This window comes from Bos grunniens, chromosome X (genome assembly GCF_055505025.1).
Source record: "Bos grunniens cultivar Pamir isolate PY7600 chromosome X, Bosgru_T2T1.0, whole genome shotgun sequence".
Taxonomy (NCBI): Eukaryota; Metazoa; Chordata; class Mammalia; order Artiodactyla; family Bovidae; genus Bos; species Bos grunniens.
The window spans coordinates 124,493,146-124,515,322 of NC_141194.1; the positions used below are offsets into that span (position 1 = coordinate 124,493,146).

Consider the following 22,177-nt stretch of genomic DNA (forward strand, 5'->3'; position numbering starts at 1 on the left):
AAAGACTGAAGAACTGGCCCAGATTGGAGGAGATCAAAAACTAAATATAACATGTAATCCTGGAAAGGATACTGAACCAGAAAGGGGAAAAGTGATATTGTTGGCCAGCTGGCAAAATCTGAATGGATGGATATGAATCAGATGGTAATGTAATGCTGCAATGCCAATATTGATTCCTGGTTTGCACAGTTGTATACTTGTTTTAGGGAAAGACACTCTGGCAGATTTAGGGGTGATGAGACAACATCTAGCTCTCAAAGGATTCACAGAAAGACTAATGATAATGGACACAGAGAGAAGAGCGAATAACGGAGCAAATGAAGTAAAATGTTAAACATTGGAGTATCTAGTTAAAGGGACTATAAGAGTTCTTTGTGTTATTTTAGCAATTTTTCTGTAGTATGAAATTGTTTACTTTTAGAAAATCTGAATTTACAGACTGACAAATTCAGGGATAGATATTCATTGCATGAAAGGATTTGTCTTAGCCATTTTATTATTAAAATATTATTATTATAACAAAGTGTGACTTAATTTGTCAAAATTTGAATTGCATGCATTTCTTCACCAGACTACTGTCCATTGCCTCAAGCAAGTTAACGCATATCAAGCCTTTTAACAAGGAGTGAAATAAGTGAGGGAAATTAAAAGGTCCAAACTTTCAGTTGCATAATAAATGAGTCACAAGTATGAAATGTACAGGGTGAGGAGTCAATGATTATGTAATACCTCTGTATGGCGACAGATGGACTAGACTTATCGTGGTGATCATTTTAAAATGGATAGAAATATCGGATCACTGTTTTGTAACAAACAAGAACTAACATATTATTGTAAGTTAATTATACTTCTAAACCAACAAATAAATCAATCCACAGAAAAAGGGATCATATTTGTAGTTACCAGAGATGGAAGTGGGGAGAGGGGGAATTAGATGAAGGTGGTCAAAGGGACAAATTTCCAGTTATGAGGTGAACAAGTACTAGGGATGTAATGTGCAACATGATAAATGTAATTAACACTGCTGTATGTTACATATGAGAGTTGTTACAAGATTAAATCCCAAGAGTTCTCATCACACGGAAAAAATATTGCTTTGCTATTTCTTTAATTTTATATCTATATGAGATGATGAATGTTCACTACATTTATTGTGGTCATCATTTCATGATATAAGTCAAACCATAATGCTGTACACCTTAAACTCATACAGTACTCAGTCACTCAGTTGTGTCCGACTCTGTGACCCCATGGACCGTAGCCCACCAGACTCCTCTGTCCATGGGATTTCCCAGGCAAGAATACTCGAGTGGGTTGCCATGCCCTGCTCTGGGGGATTTTCCCGACAAAGGGATTGAATCCACATCTCTTGCATCTCCTGCATTGGCAGAAGAATTCTTTACCACTGCAGCACCTGGGAAGCCCCTAAACTCATACCATGCTGTATATCAATTATAGCTCAATAAAACTGGAAGAAAAAATAAAACGTAAAAAAAAGAGGTACTTTCAAATATACATGACGAAGTTTGGCTTTTAAATACAAAGAGAGCCTAGAAAATCTGCAGTTGTTAAATCAAGTAGTTTTTGCACCAAACACTGCCATCTGCTGGAAATAACAGTCCACAACACATACTACTCCTCCATAAGACAACAAGAAATTATTTTAAAATCCTAAGGCATATTTGAGACAAAATGATAAATGTAAAAAGATAACTAAATGGTGGAACCCATTTTTTAAATCCATTTAAAAGCAATTATTCTGCATCTTTACATCCCAGAGTTTCAAAATCTTTTATAAGACATAAAAGCATATGAGGTAGGCAGGTCTTTAATGCTCTTTCTAATGAAATCACAAGCAGCAAAGGCAGAAATACAGACGAGAGTTCTTGATTCAGGACCCAGTGTATGATGGGTTTCACTCAGTAAAAACACCTGCAGGGAATCAAAGAAATCAAGGGGTAAGCAACTAGAGCTTCTTTTAGTCTAGTTGTTTTCAACAGGGAGAACAGCACCCTCTAGGGGACATAATGAAACGATGCGAGGATACTACTGGAATTAGAAGCATAGTAGAATGCCAGACAGGGCATTGGGAGACCCACACAAAAAATTGAGAACAACTTCCAAAAGCCCCATCCACCATTTATGTGCGTGAAAAACTGCTTATGATTATCTGCAGCTAGCTTCTAACTTCATTTTACAATTAAAGTATTTTTGTGTGCTAAATCTTTTCAGTCGTGTCCAACTCTTTGCAACCCATGGACCGTGACCCACCAGGCTTCTCTGTACATATGAATCTCGAGGCAAGAATAATGGAGTTGGTTCCCGTACCCTCCTCCAGGGGCTCTTCCTGACCAAGGGATCGAACTCTTGTCTCCGGCATCTGCTGCATTGGCAAGCAAGTTAATATACATTTATTTTTCCCCCAGGAATGCAATTACCATGTAAATTGAGGGAAAATGGTACTGTTTGGCTTGAAACTTTATTAAAATTGATCAACATCTCAGAAAATCATGGCATCCTTTAGAAAGATGTGATATTTGAGCTACCAATATACAATAGTCTCACATTCATCTGTATTCATATACATATCATATTTACAATGATTATACACATAGGTCCCTGGAGGAGGAAATTGCAATATACTCCAGTATTCTTGCCAGGAAAATCCCATGGACCAAAGAACCTGGGAGACTGTATGTAGTCCATAGGGTCCCATAGAGTGGGACATGACTGAGCATGCGAATACACATAGATGCAAGCATCTAACAATGACTGAAATACATCTTATTAAAAATGGATTTTTTAAATTTCTCCTTTATATTATAGTTGTGGTGTTATACTGATGTCTCTTGAAACTATGTGTAAGACAAGTTTAATTATCTAGTATCTATTAAAATTATTTTACAACAGCAAAGGGAGAAGGATAAAACATTTGTTATTAAAAGAAGATATTAATCTGATAGGGTTGAGCTCCATTCCCTCACTTTACTATGGGGAAACTGAAGTCCAGAAAAGAAAATTAACCTGCTCAAGGTCAAGTATGAGTTTGAAGTAAACCAGTACCAAAACTCTCTGATTCTCAAATTCAGTTATTAGTCTATGGTGCCTGAAAATCAGGAATGCATCTTGCAAAAAAATGCAAGACCTGTGGCTAGGGTCTCAAGCTAGCCCACAGCTAAAGCTTATATAACTCACATACACAGATACATAGCTAAAATTAATGTGATTAGAGTGAAATCAAAAAAATCTTTAATTGGTGGTATAAACAGTAAGTTTTTTAAAGTAAAATATGATGAGTAGAAATATCTTAGCCCAGCATTCAAGGCCATTCAAAATGTGTTTCAAATCTACCTTTCTACGAATACTGTTTACACATAAACGATTAAAGTCTGGGGTGTTATACTGAATCTTTTTGGCCTTTATATACCCAGGACTTAACACCTGGCACCTAGGATGCACTTATTACCTATTGCTGAATGAATAAACAAATGAAAAAATTTCTTTCAGACAAATCTATTCACTGTTCCCCACATACACATGTACATTCTCACTTGGAAAGCCCTTCCTCTAGCCCCCCTCCAAATTCCTAAATTCCAGGTCTTTTAACTCAGTCTATGACCTTTCCCAAAATGCCTTCCTCAGCATCCTTCAAGGACTAGCTCAAGGCCTCTCTCTTAAAAAGTCTTCCCAGCACCTGGGAGTTCTGCCCAGCCTGGGCCTGGATGGTGGGATCTGGCCTCCGCTGCCCACCAGAACCCCAGGGCTTCTGGGAACCAATCCAGCCCCTCCACCAGCCCCCCAGGGCCTCGCCTTCTGGATGCCCCAGGGCCTGCTGGCCTCTAGACACTGTCTTCCTGCCAGAGCCCCGCCCTCCCCTGGGGGCTGTCTGTAAAGCCCTCCCATCCCCACCCTTTGTTTCCAGGCATAGTTCCTGCCCATTGTAAACTCATACCTTGGGGACTTCCCTGGCAGTCAGGGAAGCAAGATTTCACATGTCAAAAAATAAATAAAAAATTAAAATAAACTCACACCATTAAAGTGGTTGTTTTAGGAGCCTGGATTCTGTAGCCAACTTAATCTAGATTTATAATCCTTTACATTTGTGACCTTGGGCAAGTGACTTTATGAGTCTCAGTTTTATAGTCTATAAAATGAAGATTTAAAGGGAATTGCTGGTGGTCCAGTGGTTAGGACTTGGCACTTTCATTGCTGTGGCCTGGGTTCAATCCCTGATCGGGGAACTAAGATTCTGCAAGCCAAGAGGCAAAAAAAAAAAAAAAATGGGGATTTAAAATACCTGCCTTCAGAGTTAAGTATGAAAAATAAAGTTAAACTAGGTACTTTATAAAAATTCCCATGCTAGGCACATAATCATGCATGCCAAGTCGCTCAGTTGTGTCCAACTCTTTGCCACCCGGTGGACTGTAGCCCACCGGGCTCCTCTGTCCATGGGGTGCCCCAGGCAAGAATACTGGAGTGGGTTGTCATGCCCTCCTCCAGGGGATCTCCCTGACCCAGGGATCGAACCCGCATCTCCTGCATTGGCTGGTGGATTCTTTACCACTGAGCCACCAGGGAAGCACCATGTCACCAACTAGAGACATTAATAATACTGCACTAGATTTACACCTTCCCTTTCTTCTAAGTGTAATTCTTATGTCTCCTGCATTGCATTACTGCTGAGCCACCAAAGAAGCCCAGGAACATAATAGATCCTCAAAAATATTTGTTATATAAACAGATGAATAAAAGGTCTTCATTCAAATGTTAATCATTATGGTCCCATCCTTCAGTAACTTCTGAACAAAATCATTATATAAACTATATATGAAAAAGTTGGCTTAAAGCTCAACATTCAGAAAACTAAGATCATGGCATCCAGTCCCATCACTTCATGGCAAATAGATGGGGAAACAGCAGAAACAGTGGCTGACTTTATTTTTCTGGGCTCCAAAATCACTGCAGATGGTGATTGTAGCCATGAAATTAAAAGACACTTACTCCTTGGAAGGAGTTATGGCCAACCTAGACAGCATATTAAAAAGCAGAGACATTACTTTGCCAACAAAGGTCCGTCTAGTCAAAGCTATGGTTTTTCCCATGTTTGGATGTGAGAGTTGGACTGTGAAGAAAGCTGAGCACCAAAGAATTGATGCTTTTGAACTGTGGTGTTGGAGAAGACTCTTGAGAGTCCCTTGGACTGCAAGGAGATCCAACCAGTCCATCCTAAAGGAGATCAGTCCTGGGTGTTCATTGGAAGGACTGATGTTGAAGGTGAAACTCCAATACTCTGGCCACCTGATGCAAAGAGGTGACTCACTTGAAAAGACCCTGATGCTGGGAAAGATTGAGGGCAGGAGGAGAAGGGGACAACAGAGGATGAGATGGTTGGATGGTATCACCAACTCGATGGACATGGGTTTGGGTGGACTCTGGGAGTTGGTGATGGACAGGGAGGCCTGGTGTGCTGTGGTTCATGGGGTCGCAAAGAGTCAGACACGACTGAGCAACTGAACTGAACTTGTGGATAATGGGAGCCAGGTTTCTCAATATCAGAGAAAGAAGTTACAGATCAGCAAGGGGAAAGGGCTAGCACGACCACTGCTATACTGACATACTGATCAGGGAGATCAGTATGAATTCCTATTTATCATATTTATTTTATCCATTTATTTTTATATTTTCCCATTTACAATTAGAAAATAATCTATGGAGTGCTACTTTGTCACTGTGAGAATAACCCAGTTTCTCCAGCACTCAGTCATCTACAGTTTTAATATCCTTTAATCAATTATTGACCTGAATCAATTATTTAGTTGGAGGATAAAAGACTTATTTTCTTTTTTTTCTCCTTACTGCACTGTCTGGCATGTGGGATCTTAATTCCCCAACCAGGGACTGAACTTGTGCCCCCTGCATTGGAAGCGAGGCGTTCTAACCACTGAACCACTGGGGAAATCCAGAAAAAGAGACTTATTTTCAAATTCTGTCATTCCCACTGAAGCCATTCAATAAATGATAATTAAGTACACAGCTTCTCATTTGTCCACTGAAAGCTATGTTATAGGTTCAATACAATTTTTTATTGTAGAGAATTGAACTTTCATTTTCATAATATTAAATTTAAAATAATATAATCTCACCAAGTTTAAATTTAAATAATGCAGAAGAAAATGTAATCATATGGCAAGTGTTTACATTATATGGTTAAGTTAAAAGGGCAGGTTACAAAACAATGTAGCTCATCCAATTCTCACAACCTAATGATACTACTAGTAGCAAGCATTGTTTGAGCTCCTTCTTTGTGTCAGAAACTATACCACGTGCCTTTAGTTATATTTCCTTATTTAAATTTCACACCTGTGATGTAGATAATTACTATTATTGACCCCGTTTTACAAATGAAGAAACTGAAGATCGAAGTGGTAAATGGTAGGCAAGATCTAGTATAGTAAGTAGTGGTAGAAAACAGGAACTCAAACCCAGCTGTCTGATTTCAGAATTCTCTCTTAATTCCATACACCAAAATTTTCATGGTGGTTCTCAGCACATGGTGGTATTCTAAATGACTTTTATTTACATTTTGTGATCTTTCTATATTCTTAAAATGAACATGAATTACTACTATAATTTTTTTTTTACTTAAAACAACTGACAAGGACCTACTAAATAGCACAGGAAACTATATTCGCTATTATGTAATAACCTATAAGGGGAAAGAATCTAAAAAAGAATATATATATATATATATATATATGCGTGTGTGTAACTGAATCTGTGCTGTACACCTGAAACTTACATGATATTGTATATCAACTATAGTTCAATAAATTTTTTAAATTTAAAATGTAAAAATTTCTAGTTTAACAGAATCTTGTAAGGTACGATAAGACACAACCACCTTATACACCTAGTGTGCACATAGTAGAATCTGCAGTGGGATAGAAATGTTACTCCAGAATAGTACTCCATAGTCAAAGAGGAGTCTAAACTGTTGAGTTAGACTCAGTCAAAGGTTTCTCTATTAGGAGACTTTAAAACACTAATGTGGGCTTCCCAGGTGATTCAGCGGTAAAGAATCTGCCTACCAAGCAGGAGTGTGAATTTGATCCCTGAGTCGGGCAGGTCTCCTAGAGAAGAAAATGGCAACCCACTCCAGTATTCTTGCCTGGGAAATCCCACGGACAGAGGAAGCCAGTGGGCTACAGTCCATGGGGTCGAAAAAAGTCAAACATAGCAACTAAAAAACAATATCAAACACTCATGTGCTTTGTGAAGCTACAAAAGCAGACAGTAGGAAGTAGCATTTTCCAAATTTGACTAGCATTCTTGGGAATGCACTTTGGGACATGTTGATATGTACGATTATCACTGGGTAAAAAATTTTAAAAAAACACAAACATTTTGAACCCAAGACAGAAAATAAAGAAACAGCACCATGAGAGATATTCATAACCACTCTTCCTGGTGCCCTCCCCACAACTGTAACAGCAACTTTCTGGTGTTCAGATACAGAATATTGTGGTTAAAAGCAATTAAGTAAAGGCAAAAAAAGAATATTGTGGCTTAGTGCATTCTCACTGTGTAAGTGTACTCTGCACCTATGAGCTACTTTTGCATAAGACATTTGTAAAGCAAGCGGTCCTGTATCTGAGAGAAGGCACAGGAAACACTGTGTGTCTACTACCGGCTAGGAGCTGTGCTAAATATTTTATATGTTTGTTCACTTATCTCTGCTAGCAATCACATGAGGTGACTATTTTATCCCCATTTTACAGGTCAGGAAATATAGGCTCAATGTAACCTGCCCAAGTTCACACAGCTAAGAAATGTCAAAGCCAGGATTCAGACCTTGGGTTTGTCTGGTTCTTTCCATTGTACCACATCTGGAAGCCACAGGCCTTCTAAGCACCTTAAATGAGTTTCAGTGGGAAGGAAAATTCCTCTTCTGAAATAGCTTCCAGGATTAAGGAAAGTTAAAGAACAAGGAGTTAAGATCTAACCCCAAATAAAGCAATTTCCTCAAAACCCCCACATGCTATGCTGCTGCTGCTGCTAAGTCGCTTCAGTCATGTCTGACTGTGTGCGACCCCATAGACGGCAGCCCACCAGGCTCCCCCGTCCCTGGGATTCTCCAGGCAAGAACACTGGAGTGGGTTGCCATTTCCTTCTCCAATGCAGGAAAGTGAAAAGTGAAAGTGAAGTCGCTCAGTCGTGTCCGACTCTTAGCAACCCCATGGACTGCAGCCCACCAGGCTCCTCCGTCCATGGGATTTTCCAGGCAAGAGTACTGGAGTGGGGTGCTGTGGCCTTCTCCGCCCATATGCTATAGCTGCATCTAAACCTGCACCTTAGCTCTTTTGACTGCCACAGTTGCTTCCAGCAGGCAGACAGACCACCAACACCATACCATGTAGGCCTCTGGCTTGAGTCTAAACTTCAGTTTAGATGTGCTTTCCCTTGACATTTCCTGTAAACATAAGCGTTCTTACACTTAAATTTTTTTATTTTATTATTTTTTTCTTCCAGCTTTACTGAGTATAATTGATATACAGCACTGTATACGTTTAAGGTGTACAGCATAATGATGGGACTTAACATATGTCATGAAATCATGACCAGAATAGGTTTAGTGAGCATCCATCATCTCATATAGATACAAAATTAAAGAAATTAAAAAATATGTTTTCCTTAGGATCAGAACTCCTAGGATTTACTCCCAACTTTCATATATAACATACAGCATTAATTATATTTATCATGATGTACATTACATCCCTAGCACTTATTTATCTTATAACTCCAAGTTTGTAGTTATGATCACCATCATTTAATTCCTCCCTCCCCTCATCCCCTGCTTCCAGTAACCACAAAGCTAATCTCTTTCTCTCAGTTTGTTTTTGAAGTATAATTGACCTACAAATCTGTCGGTTCTTGTTACACAACATAGTGATTCAATATTTCTATACATTTCAAAATGATCACCACAAATAAGTCTGTTACCATCCTACACTTAATTTTAATAGCCAATTGATAAGTGATAAAAATGTATAAGAGCTTCCACTCTTCAATCTACTTCTGATAATAGCTTGAAGTCGGAATACTATTTTCAATCACTAGGGAAAGGTTATTTTAATTTCTTCAGGGTGTACTTCATTCCTTTTCCCAGATTACACTTCTGTGTTTCATCCAGAGATTAGAAGACTGGACTATACTTATTGGACTGGTAAATTGCCTGTTTTCACCAATTGTATTTTGGGTAAACTGCAGGATGTAGGATCAAGTAATCCTGACCTCTAGCTGGATGACTCAAAGTACACACACACCTCTCTAACATAAACGCTTCTCATTTTCTTTACAGTAACTCTGTAGGCAGAAAATATAATAGACCTTTAATATAGAAAGCCAGAATGGAATAGTGGAAAAACTATGAGTTTGGGGCCAAACAGACCTGAGTTTGAATATCACTTCCACCTCCTGCTAGCTATGATCTGGAGAAAATTACTTCAGCTCACTGGGCTTCAGGATCCTCATTTATAAAATGGAGATAACCACTCTAGGTGATACATAGGGACAAAAGCAAGGCATCCCCAAACTGGAATTGCTTTGAGAATGAGATTAGGAAGAATTGTGTTATAATGGCTGTCAGGCCATCTATAGAAATGACACAAACCAAGCACAATTTGTAAGTGTTCAAAGAGATTTGAGACCTGATCCCAAATAAGGTGATTAGGGTTTTGTCTCAGGAAAGCACATCCAAAGCTGTAAGAAATAAGCCTTGTATAAAATCAAGTATAATCAAAGCTGAATCAAAAATATGACACATAGTCTTTAAGAAAAACTATAAAGAGAAATACATATACCTACATAGTGATAAAAAGTTTTCCCTATGAAAGGAAAGCCCCAGTGTTCATTTTCTGGAGAAGTACCTCTAATACTGTCCAAGGCTAAGAGTACCTGACCCATGAATATAAACATCTGGTCCATGTGCCATACGAATATCATCTTTTAATACTTGTCTTCCTTTTTCTCTGGGGTCCTATGTTCACCAAGAAACTTTCTACTTATTCTATTCTGTTTATATTTGTTTTCTCATATCTCTTTATCATAGGCAGATGTGCTAACCAGCTAACATGAATGATGTGGTCAACAAGGCATTTAGATTTCTCCAAATAAATTATGAAATTGGTGTTCTGGTTTATAAATTGGATCCTTAGGAGTTTGCCTAGTATGAATCTATCTTACTTTGTTATACTCACAGAATTAAAATTCTGAAGCAAGATTTTTTAAATTGACAGAAACCTAGTATTGCTGAGCATGCTAGGGAACAACCTAGCAACTTTTTTGTGAAGAATTTGGTAATGTGTTATCAAAATGTGTACACCCTGGGACTTCCCTGCTGGTCCAGTGGCTAAGACTCTGTGCTCCCAATACAGGGTCCCGGGTTTGATCCCTGATAAGGGAACTAGATCCCACATGCTGCAACTAAAGATCTTGCATGCAACAACAAAGATCAAAGATCCTGTGTGCTGCAACTAAAACCCAGAGCAGGCAAACAAATAAATACGTCTTTTTAATGTTTACACCCTGTTATCTAAATTCCTACTTCTAGGAATTTAATGCAAGCCTGGTAGGCTACAGTCCATCTGGTCGCAAAGAGTCGGACACGACTGAGCGACTTTATTTTCATTTCATAGGATAGTTATATACTTGATTTGGAAGAAAAAGTAAGATTATGGCATGGAATACTTACTTCAAATTTCACAGAATAAGTGTAGATGATGTTCAACTTATCTGTATAGTCTCCAGGGATTTCCATAGGGGTTCCATTGCAAGTTAGATGGTTTTCATCTACATGTTTGTAGCTAGTAAAAGAGAGGGAGAAAAGAAAGGGAAGGGAATTTTGATATCAAATTGAAATTGTAAATTTCTGATTCATGGCTCTTTGGGCATGTAATAACAGCAGGATGATAAAAATGGGCCTTTCATTATATTCTGCATTTAAAACTCTTTACAATTTAAAGTATTCTTGTTTCTAAATGTCCCTAACATGCAAATAGACTCAATATCCTGCCGAAAACACAACACTTAAGAACTTTCTCTTTGCCTGTGGATAGATTTTTTTTTAATCCTTCTATTAGTAAATGGCTTTATTTTTCATCTTTCATCCCATCCCTCTCTTCTATATACTAAAAAAAAAAAATCTATCTTGTAACCTCAACTATAGTTAGAAAATCAAATAGATGAGACAGAAGTCATATTTATAAGCACCCAGAGATTTGAGGGCCTACTGTGTGTAAAATGCCATGCTTAGCCATAAAAGGGCCTGAGGATATATCTATGTGAACCTTTTGTGTTTGAAAAAGAGAATGATTATTAAAACCCAAAGATGGAAAACAAAAACTAGAGAAGCTTGAAACTAGACAGGACTGGTGAGGCTAGCAAATGCCTGGTCAGAAATAAAGTGACTCTTCCATTTCTTGAAAAATAAAAGAAAAAGGGGAGAGAGAAAAATCAAAAGGAGAAACCATGTTGCTTCATTTATGAATTAGTTAACTCAACATACAGTTTACCCCATGGTTTCTGTCTAAAGATTAATATGCAGTCCTGATGAGAGTATTATCTCTACACATACATGCACAATCAAACCACTCACTCACAGCTGCAAAGGTTATTGGTGTGCACATCTTTTGTATTCATTCTTGTAACCCTACTGTCTCGTCCATATGTGCCCTTACAAGTGTAGGATAAACGTATTCTTTTAAAGCCAAAATACATTTTAAAATAGCTATGAATTAGAGAAATCGTAATTGTTAAGGCTACAGGTCAACATTTCACACTGAAGGGAAAAATTAAATTACTGCATGATAATGCATATCAAGTATGCTCTGAAGTACGGGTCTTAAACCCCGTACAGGGAAGATCTGCATTTCATTTAAGAGACTGTGTGGCAAAAATTCTATAAAGGTCTCTAATCAAGTTAGAAGCCCTATTTTAAACCACTGGCCTTATACATGGATTGTATAAGGCTTTCCAAGCCACTTTCACAACTTCAACTTTTACTCTGAGATGGGAAGTCACTGGAAGAGTCTAAGTGGAGGACTGACACGAGCTGAAATTTAAAAAGGCTCACGTATATGTACGGCTGAGTCCCTTCGCTATTCACCTGAAACTATGACAACATTGTTAATCATCTATACCCCAACACAAAATAAAAGTTTAAAATGAAAAAAAAATAAAAAGGAATGCTCTGAATGCTGTATTGAGAAAAGGTTATGAGAAGACAAGGGTAGCAGCAAGGAGACCAGCTAGGTTTCTGCACCACCCAGGTAAGTATGACGATGTCCTGGACCAGCTGATAGTGCTGGAGGTGATGAGAAGTGGTGTATTCTAAATACGTTTTTAAAATAGAGCCACATGGGTTATTCCATGGTGGTCTCTGGGCTTCCATCACAGGGAGCATGGGATCCATCCCTGGTCTAGTAACTAAGATTCCACAAGCCATATGGTGCTGCCAAAAAAAAAAAAAAAGCCAGAGCCACATGATATACTAAAGGATTGGACCAGATATAGGGTATGAGGGAAGAATGATAAAGAGAAATCAAGGGTGATGTCATGGTTTGGGGGTCTGAGCAACTAGAAGGATATAGTTGCCATCTACTGAGATGGAGAAGACAACAAGAGAAGTGGGTTTGGAGGGAAGATTAGAAGATTATTTGGGGACATGTTAAGTTGGAAATGCCTATTAGACATCCAAGTGGCAAATAGACAGCTAAATATACAGGTCTAGAGACCTAAGAGGGGCTTCCCAGGTGGCATTAGTGGTAAAGAATCTGCCTGCCAATGCAGGAGACACAGTAGACATGGGTTTGATCCCTAGGTCAGGAAGAGCCCCTGGAGGAGGGCATGACAACCCTCTCCAGTATTCGTGCCTGGAGAAACCCATGGACAGAGGAGACTGGTGGGCTACGGCCCATAGAGTAGCAAAGAGTCGGACATGACTGAAGCAACTGAGCACACACACAGAGACTTAAGTGTCATTGTGGTATCTGATGCCAGGAGACAGGGTAAGATCACCAAGGTGAGTATAAAGAAAGAGGCAGAGCTCAAATACTGAGTTCTGGAGCCCTCTGATATTAAGAGCTTGGAGGAAAGAGGGACTTCCCTGGCAGTCCAGTGGTTATGACTCCATACTCTCACTGCCAAGGGCCCAGGTTCAACCCCTGGTTGGAGAACTAAAATCCCACAACCGTGTGGTAAACCCAAAAATGACAAAAAAAAAAGAAAGAGAGGTTGGAGAATTTGGAAGACTGATGAGCAACCAGTGAGACAAGAGAAAACCAGGAAGTGGTAACCCAAAAGCCAATGCAGCAGGTGTTTTAAGGAAAAAGAGATAATCAGCTATGGCAACCATCAGGGAAATTAACAGGGTACAGTACCTGAAACAAAACACAAGACTTCAGACTTAGAAAACCATTAGGCCTAACTCACATCTATGACCTTGAGCAGACTGCCCAATTCTGAAAAAGATGAATTTTAACACAGTCCTTATACTCAGGGGGACCAAATAAATGAGCTTTACTGTGATTAGATAAAAGTTTTATTGCATGCATACATAAGTGATTACCATGAGCAGGATAGATAAATACAGCTCTAAAAAATGATTTTCTTGGCTTTTTTTTAACTCTGTCTGAGCCTGAGAGTATGAAATGTGCCTGTAAGCACTAAATTTGATTTTCATATAGCTGATGAGATTAGCTTCCTATATCATACTTTGTATGTTAACTACCTTTCTACCCAAATGACTTTCAACAGGAGCAGCCATTCTGAGTCAGATCTCACAGTCCATGAACCTAAAATTCTATTCCCACTTATCAGAAGTGACATACACAAAGAAGCATGGGTGATTGCCCTTGACAATTGTTAGCATTCCCTGGCCTCTCTGGGTAGCTCTGTTTATCCTGTTAATGATAAACACGCCCTGATCCTTTTAATCTTTCTTTCATTCCCTATCTGCAATACCTTATGAAATAAATCTTCAAAAAATTTTAACATAGCCACTAATTTCCAAAAGAATATCTTTTTATAAAGATAAATCAGAGTTGGAAAGTACCAGTGTTCTTCATCTTCTGGGGTCTTGTTTATCTAATGAAATATATGGACCCTTTTACCCAGAAAAATACACATCAATAAAAACTGGGTTTGATGCATCAGAATCTATATTCAGTTCAGTTCAGTTCAGTCGCTCAGTCGTGTCCGACTCTTTGAGACCCCATGAATCGCAGCACGCCAGGCCTCCCTGTCCATCACCAACTCCCAGAGTTCACTCAGACTCACATCCATCGAGTCAGTGATGCCATCCAGCCATCTCACCCTCTGTCGTCCCCTTCTCCTCCTGCCCCCAATCCCTCCCAGCATCAGAGTCTCTTCCAATGAGTCAACTCTTTGCATGAGGTGGCCAAAGTACTGGAGTTTCAGCTTCAGCATCTATATTAAAATTAACCCTAACCCCTAATTCAGTGCCCTCCTTTTGTAGATGAGGAAATTGAGCCTGTGAGACATCAAGTTAATGTACCCAGGGCCAAAAGCTTGGTACAGTACATTCTTTAACTATTCTTTCCTTTTGGTCATTAGTTGTGACAGATGGAACAACCTTGGCTAAAATAAAATAGGCTAGTAGACTTAAAAACAATGAAATCTGATCCATCTTGATGAACTTAGGGTTGACTTCCAAAATGGAACCAGCAGATATGAGACTAAAATCCAAATTTCCAAATTCCTTGTTCTGTGTTCAGAAAACTATACCACACTTACCTCCTTTAATATTTCACCTTAGTCTCAAAGGATAACTTCCTCCATCCTAATATACCAGATTTTGTAACATTTTACCCATATCGATCATGATTTGATATACTGTATGATTTATTTCTCCTCCCTCTTTTAATTGAAGAGTACCAATCTTATCCTACAGTTTCAAAGAATCTTGAAGTTAGAACATCATTTGCACGTATCCAGTCTCTTACCCAATGCAGAACTGCCCTTGAAATTCATTAAGTATTCACTTACTAGGGACCAGACACTATGCTGGGTGCTTAATTATGAAATCTCTAAGAGCTGGGTCATCTAGGCTCTTCCTACAACATCTAGGGGTTAACTACTCACTACTTCTTGAGAGTGCTTATTCAACTGTTAGAGAGCTCTAACTGCTAGCAGATTCTTCCTCAAACCCAGCTGATACCTGCCTAATAGACTCCACTGTAACTAGAATTCTCCTCTGAACAAACACAAACCTTAAGGTAATCTCTGTCATATGGCAGCAACTAAAGAAGAGTTAGGACACCCTCAATAAGGCTATTCTCTTCCAGATCTGTCAGTTCTTTCTCACACTACATGTTACTCGCATGCTTACTATAAGTAAAAGGGAATAAAATTGTCTATTTGATTTTTTAAACTTTATGTCTAAGGTTATATCACACATATATCCTAAAAATGAAAATTCTGGTGAGATCTTCTACATTTTGAATTAATTTTTAAATTAATGGAACTAATTTAAAAGATATTCTATAATTACCTTTTGGGCTCAAGTCTAGCAGAAACCAATTTTGAAACATACCAATCTACTTCATTTTCACTGTGATATGTAATGGTAATATCAACGTGGTTGAAGATGTAGTAAGTATTAGTTTTGTTGAATTCAGGCTGCAAAAATATAAAGAAATTTGAAAGAAGTTTGAATGTTTCCTATAAACTCAAAAATATAAATCGTGAGCATGGAATGAAAATGGGATATATTAGTTCTAAAAAACCAAGCTATAAATTAAGAATACTGAAGTGTAAATGTGTTTTTATAAGATTAAAAGTGCAGCCCTGAACATCTGGCCTAAAATTAATATGTTACTTAATTCTGTTGTCTTAAACAGTTGTTACAAAGGAATAATATTGAAAATGTAAAATTCACAAATGCATACATTGCTGGTTTTAACCACACAAAAATATGAAGTAATGCAAATAAACTAATAAAATGTTATAGGTACTTAAAATTTAAGCATATCAAGAGTTTGGCCTTTATTTATGGTTAAAGTAAGGAAACAAGAAAAAATAGAAGACGTGTTGCAGAATGCAAACTGTGGTGTCTCTGGGTAGTGAGACTACAGGCATTCATTTGTCCACTGGTTCTTTAGATTTTTCTGTACTTATCAAATTTTGTATAATGAGGGTATATTTACATTTATAATCAGAGGCATAAAACAGAGGCACCAAAAAGTGAATTAAACTCTATCAGTCAAGTACTCATTAGTTCGTTCCCTAACAGCCACAACTATATCTGTAGGTAATTATCCTACATCAATGCTTCTTAAACTTGAAAGTTTATTCAAATCACCCAGGGATCTTGTTAAAATGCAGATTCTGACTCACTGGGCCTAGGGTGAGACTTGAGATTCTATATGTCTAACAAGCTCCCAGGTGGTGCCAATGCTACTGGTCCTGGAACACACTTTGAGAACCATTGCTCTAATTCAGAAGAAAGAAAACTTCTGACTGCTCTTTTCTGGTAAAAGTGGTTAAGGGAGAGTGAATGATTATTTTTCCATAAGGATGTGGGAGAAGCTTCTGTATAAGACTTATGATGGGTTGGACTATCCCCCAGTACAGTGAAATGAAAGATAATATAACCATACAGAGAAATACAATGCAGCTACAGTAGATCTGCACGTACTGATATGGAGGTATGGCCATGATAGACACTAACAGAAGCAGCACACTGTGCTTAGTCACTCAGTCACATCCAACTCTTTGTGGCCCCATGGATTCTAGCCCTCCAGGCTCCTCTGTCCATGGGGATTCTCCAGGCAAGAATACTGGAGTGGGTTGCCGTGCCCTCCTCCAGCAGATCTTCCCCACCCAGGGACTGAACTCATGTCTCCCGCATTGCAGGTGGATTCTTCACCATCTGAGCTGCCAGGGAAACTCAAGAATTCTGGAGTGGGTAGCCTATCTCTTTCTCCAGGGGGTCTTCCCAACCCAGGAATTGAACTGGGGTCCCCTGCATTGTAGGCAGATTCTTTACCGGCTAAGCTACCAGGAAAGCCCCAGAAGCAGCACAGCATAGGGGTTAAAGAAGTGGACTCCACAGACAAATTGCCAAGGTTGAAGACTCAGGTATGGCATGTACCAGCCTGTGTGATGTTGGCCAAGTTGCTTAACCAATCAGTGTCTTGATTTCTGCACCTTTACTGTAGACATCATAACAGGGTGTGTGTTAGTTGCTCAGTCGTGTCCAACACTTTGTGACCCCATGGTCTGCCCATGGAATTCTCCACACAAGAATACTGGAGTGGGTTGTCATTCCCTTCTCCAGGGGATCTTCCCAACTCGGGGATTGAACCCGGGTCTCCTGCATTGCAGGCAGATTCCTTACCATCTGAACTACAGGGTGCTGGAAGCATTAAATCAACGCATGAAAAGCATTTCAACTACCATGAGGCATAAAGTACTGGATCTGAGAGATAACATGGTAACAAGGTCCTTCAGGATCTGAATCCTGCTTATCTCTCCAGACTCATCTGCTGCCATAGCCTCTACTTAAAATCTGATGTTACTACAAAAGAATTCTTTATTCTGTGCTCTCACAGCACTCAGCTCATATCTGTGCCACTTATATCAGATTGTAGTCGATGTATTTACATGTTTACATCCCCTAGTAAATTGTGTTCCCCATATGATCACAAGGCTAGGAATTTTGTCTGGCTCATTCATTCATTCAACAAATATTTTTGAACATCTAGTACGTGCCAGGCACTTCTCAAACATGTTCTCAGAGCTAATATCCTGTAGATGTTCAAAATACAAAAAGCAGTTTGGGATGGTGCAAAGAGAACAGAATTTGGATCAAAAAAACATTGGCATGAGGGAATTCCCTGGCGGTCAAGTGGTTAAAACTCAGTGCTTTCACTGCCATAGCCTGCGTTCAGTCCCTGGTTGGGGAACTAAGATCCTGCAAGCTGCATGGTGTGGCCAAAAAGCAACAACAACATTGAGATGGAATTCATATTTTGCCACATACAATCTTTTGTATGTCAATTTTTCTGGGCCTTGGTTTTCTTAGCTGTAAAATGGGGCTGCTGCTGCTGTTGCTTAGTTGCTCAGTCATGTCCGACTCTTTGCTACACTATGGACCGTAGCCCACCTGTAGCTCCTCTGTCCATGGGGATTCTCCAGGCAAGAGTACTAGAGTGGGTTTCCATGCCCTCCTCCAGGGAATCTGCCCAACCCAGGGATCGAACCCAGGTCTCCTGCATTGCAGGCAGATTCTTTACTACTGAACCACCAGGGAAGTCCATAAAATTGGGCTACCATCACTTAATTCATGAAATTATTAAGAGGAATAAGTGAGAAATCATATGGAAAGAGCTAGTACAGTACTTGGCACAGAATAAGGAAGTCATTAAAAGATTCCTTCCTACTACATATTAAAATTATGCTTTAAAACTTTAACTAGATTTCCAATTCCCATCTTATTTGGGCCAAATCTCCTGCTGCAAAGCACAAATGATAAACATAACAAATATCTCCTTAAAAGCAACATGAGCATAGGATGTAGCACATTGACCCCTAATGTAAACTATGGACTTTAAGTGGTCACCATGTGATGCATCAATGCAGGCTCATCAGTTGTAATGAATGTCCCACTCTGGTGGAGGATGCTGAGAATGGAGGAGGTTATGTCTGTATGGCACAGAGGGTATATGGGAAATCTCTGTACCTTCCTCTCAATTTTACTATGAACCTAAACCTGCTCTAAAGAAATAGGCTTTAAAATTTAAAAAAGCAACATGAGGTGACAAGAAAGTAAGGAACTACCAATGCCAAATTCTTTTTTTTAATTATTCTTATTTTTTAATTAATTTTTTGGCCATGCCATGTGGCATATAGGATCTTAGTTCCTTGAACCAGGTATCAAACCCATGCCCCTTGCATTGGAAGCCCAGAGTCTTAACCACTGGACTGCCAGGGAGGTCCCAATGCCAAATTCTAAGGGGAAGCAGCAAGCCAGAGAGGTCAGCTGGCTAAGGAAGCACTGATGCTGCTCTTGCCCTGAGGACACCTGCTAATTTGGGCAAACCTGAACTTCGGTTTGGGTAGCTTCCAAAGGAGGAGGAAGGGGCACTCAGGGAGGGCCCTCCCAGATGAGAAGGCTAATATGAAACCCTCTGCACACTAAGCTGAGACCACCTACCCCTTCCAAAAGCAACATACTCAGGATAAAGGTGAGCCAGAAGTGAGCCTACTCCTATAGTCCCAATGGACTATTGGGAAGATGGCCTCAAAGATAAACAGAACCAGATGCGGGTAGGGGGAGAGAAATAAACTGTCCTCAAAAATCATAGATTTGCAGGCTGGATTTACATCATCTAAGTTGCCTCAGGAAGTTTAAATTATGAATTTGCCTTAAGGTGTTCCCGGACTGGTCTTTCCCAAAGACACCAATGTGGAAGTAAATGAAAATCCTCTCTGAAGGAAAGTACTTTGACCCTAGGACTCAAACTCCACAAATACTACTTGAGAACAATGAATATGAAGTCAAAATAACGAAGCATACAAGGTAAAAAGGAATCATGAGCGGGAACTAGCAGAAACAAATTTGTAAAGATTTCAGATCCAGGAATGATAGAGGCAGATTTAAAATTAACCAAACTTAATATATTTCAAAGACATCAAACACAAGTGTGAAAGCATGTGCATAAAATAGATAAGTATAAAATAATGACCTAGCAGATTTGAAAAACAACAAAACTTGTAGAAATGAGAAAGATTATTACTGAAATTTTAAAAGAAGGAACATGTGAAAAGAGAATTTATAGACTAGAAGATACACCAGAAGAACACAGTACAGAAAAAAAAATAGAAAATACAGAAAAAAACTTAAGACATGTAGAGAAGAAAAAAATACTTAACATAGCTTTAATTGCAGTCTAAAAAGGAAAGAAGAAAATATCTGACTATGGCTGAGAATTACAGAACTGATAAAAGGCACCAATCCAGGAAACTCAAGGAATTAACACCACGATTAAAAACACAGCAAAACAAAAATCCATAACCAGATGCATAATCATGAAACTGAATAACACCCTCTAATAAACAGGTGACTGGAAGGTCCCTGGTAGCCTAGTGGCTAAGATTCTGAGCTTTCACTGCCTCAGCCCTGGTTCAGTCTCTGGTTAGGAAATTGAGATCCTGAAAACCATATGGTGTGGCCAAAAAAAAAAAGTGACTAAGAAGTAGGTAGAAATGAAAAGACTATAACAGAAATTCAAACCTTAAATATTAGAAGAATTACAACAATAAAATGTAGACCACATAAAGACTTTTCAAAGAAATATCATATTTCATGGAATTGAAAATGCCACCATTTGCAAAATATCATTTTATGTGCTGCTAAAAAAATACACTGCCAATTAAACTTTAACATGCCATCAACTGGAAGACACATCTTGATTTCATAAATGATAAAATATGGGGAAACATGAGTCTTAGAATCAATAAAATGTGGAATATCAAAATAGTAAACAAAATGTAATATAACAGAACTGAGAGTAAATGTCATAGCAATACATGTAAATGGACTTAACTCAGCCATTAAGAGGAAAAGATTTTTCAGAAGATGCCCTGAAGCAAAACCCAACAACATGTTGTATAAAAGAGACACATCCAAAAGAGATCTGGAAAGTTAAATTGAAAGGATAGGCAAAGTCACACCAAGCAATGTATGCAAAAAGAAAACAGGAGAGTGGAATCTCCTCCTCCAGACATGATGGAAGAACACGAGACTAGATTTACTCTTTCACCTTAAACAATTTTTTCAAATGGTTAAAATATTTGAAAACGGTTTTCAGACCTTGGACAACAAAGAACATTAAGAGAGTGATCACCTAGAGAAGGGGAAGCCTCAAGCTTCCTTCCCAGAGAGAATTTCCAGGCTGTGGTGCAGAGAAGGGGTACCCAAGGAAGCCCCGCAATCTCCCCAGTTGGGAAGACAAAGTTCAAAGTCCAGAGAGGCCAAGGGGGCTGGATTTTGTGGGGCAGAATACCAGAGACAGGGAAGCTGCACAGAGATTTTTGGAGATAAACGAGGGCTCTCTTTCATCAGAGTATTGATCAGTGCATGCGTGTAAGGTGTGCCAGTTATTGATTTATTGCCTCTCATTGCCAAATTCATGCTCTTTGACCTCTGTGAAAATTATCTGGGCCCTTTGAGTATTTTAACTAGGTTTCCTTTGCAAACTGGCACTGAATGAAGCTTTGTCAGTAGAGGGCGCTGCCTAGATGCTGCGAGAGAAAAGGTTTTTGTTTCCTGGTTGATGGAAGCTTACGGTTTCTGAAGCCTCAGCATCCTCTAAGGAATAGTGGATCCAGTTATCACAGTAAAAGAAAAAAACAAAAGACACCAGGTGGAGGGGGATGAACAAGCAGAGCACAGAAGACTTTTAAGGCAGTGAAACTACTCTGTAGGATATTATAACAGTGGACACATGTCATTATACATTTGTCCAAACCCATAAAATACACACAAGAGTGAACCCTAATGTAAACTATGGGCTTTAGGTGAAATGTGTATCACATTAATTAATGTGTATCACATAGTGCTATAGTGTGTATCTTCACTGTGTATCAATGAAGATTCATCAGTTGTAACAAATGTACCACATTCTGGTGAGTGATGTTGATAATGAGGAAAGCTATGCATGTGTGAGGGCAGAGGCACCTGGGAAGTCTCTGTACCTGCCATTTCATTTTTTTTGACCTAAAACTGCTCTAAATAATAAACCTATTTTTTAAAAAGAGACATTATGTGCATCCTGATGAAAGAACACATCACTACCTTATCTTGTCAAAGAGATCAAACCTGAATCTAATCAAGCCACTAGATCCATCTATCAATTTCAAAGAAAACAGGGACAGAGGAAAATGTACCATTGTTTGGATGAATGATACAGGAATAGACAAATGTATAAATCTGTGATAAATCAAATCCAAAGATGCTAATTATAGAATCTAGGTGCTGGGTATCTGAGTGTCCACTATACAATTCATTCAGCTTTTCTGTGTGTTTGAAAATGCTCCCCCCAAAAAGAGAATGTTCAGTCCATGGGGTCGCAAAGAGTCAGGACACAACTGA

At 38.9% G+C, this 22,177-nt stretch overlaps 1 protein-coding gene across 15 annotated transcripts in view; it reads right to left on the minus strand.

Moving 5' to 3' along the window:
- LOC147341293 (transmembrane 9 superfamily member 2-like) overlaps positions 1–22,177 on the minus strand; it is an 81,409-nt gene that overhangs the window by 45,426 nt on the left and 13,806 nt on the right. For 10 of the 15 annotated variants that reach the window (XR_015159581.1, XR_015159582.1, XM_086389075.1 and 7 more), the window contains exons 6-7: positions 15,572–15,699; positions 10,754–10,865 (exon numbers count right to left, since the gene is read on the minus strand). Coding sequence is in view for 11 of the 15 variants with exons in the window: in XM_086389075.1 (XP_086245201.1) it covers positions 10,754–10,865; positions 15,572–15,699 (240 nt within the window). In the remaining 4 variants the exon portion in view is untranslated. The remainder of the gene's footprint in view (positions 1–10,753; positions 10,866–15,571; positions 15,700–22,177) is intronic. The other 5 variants (XM_086389086.1, XM_086389083.1, XM_086389084.1 and 2 more) reach the window with 1 other exon arrangement.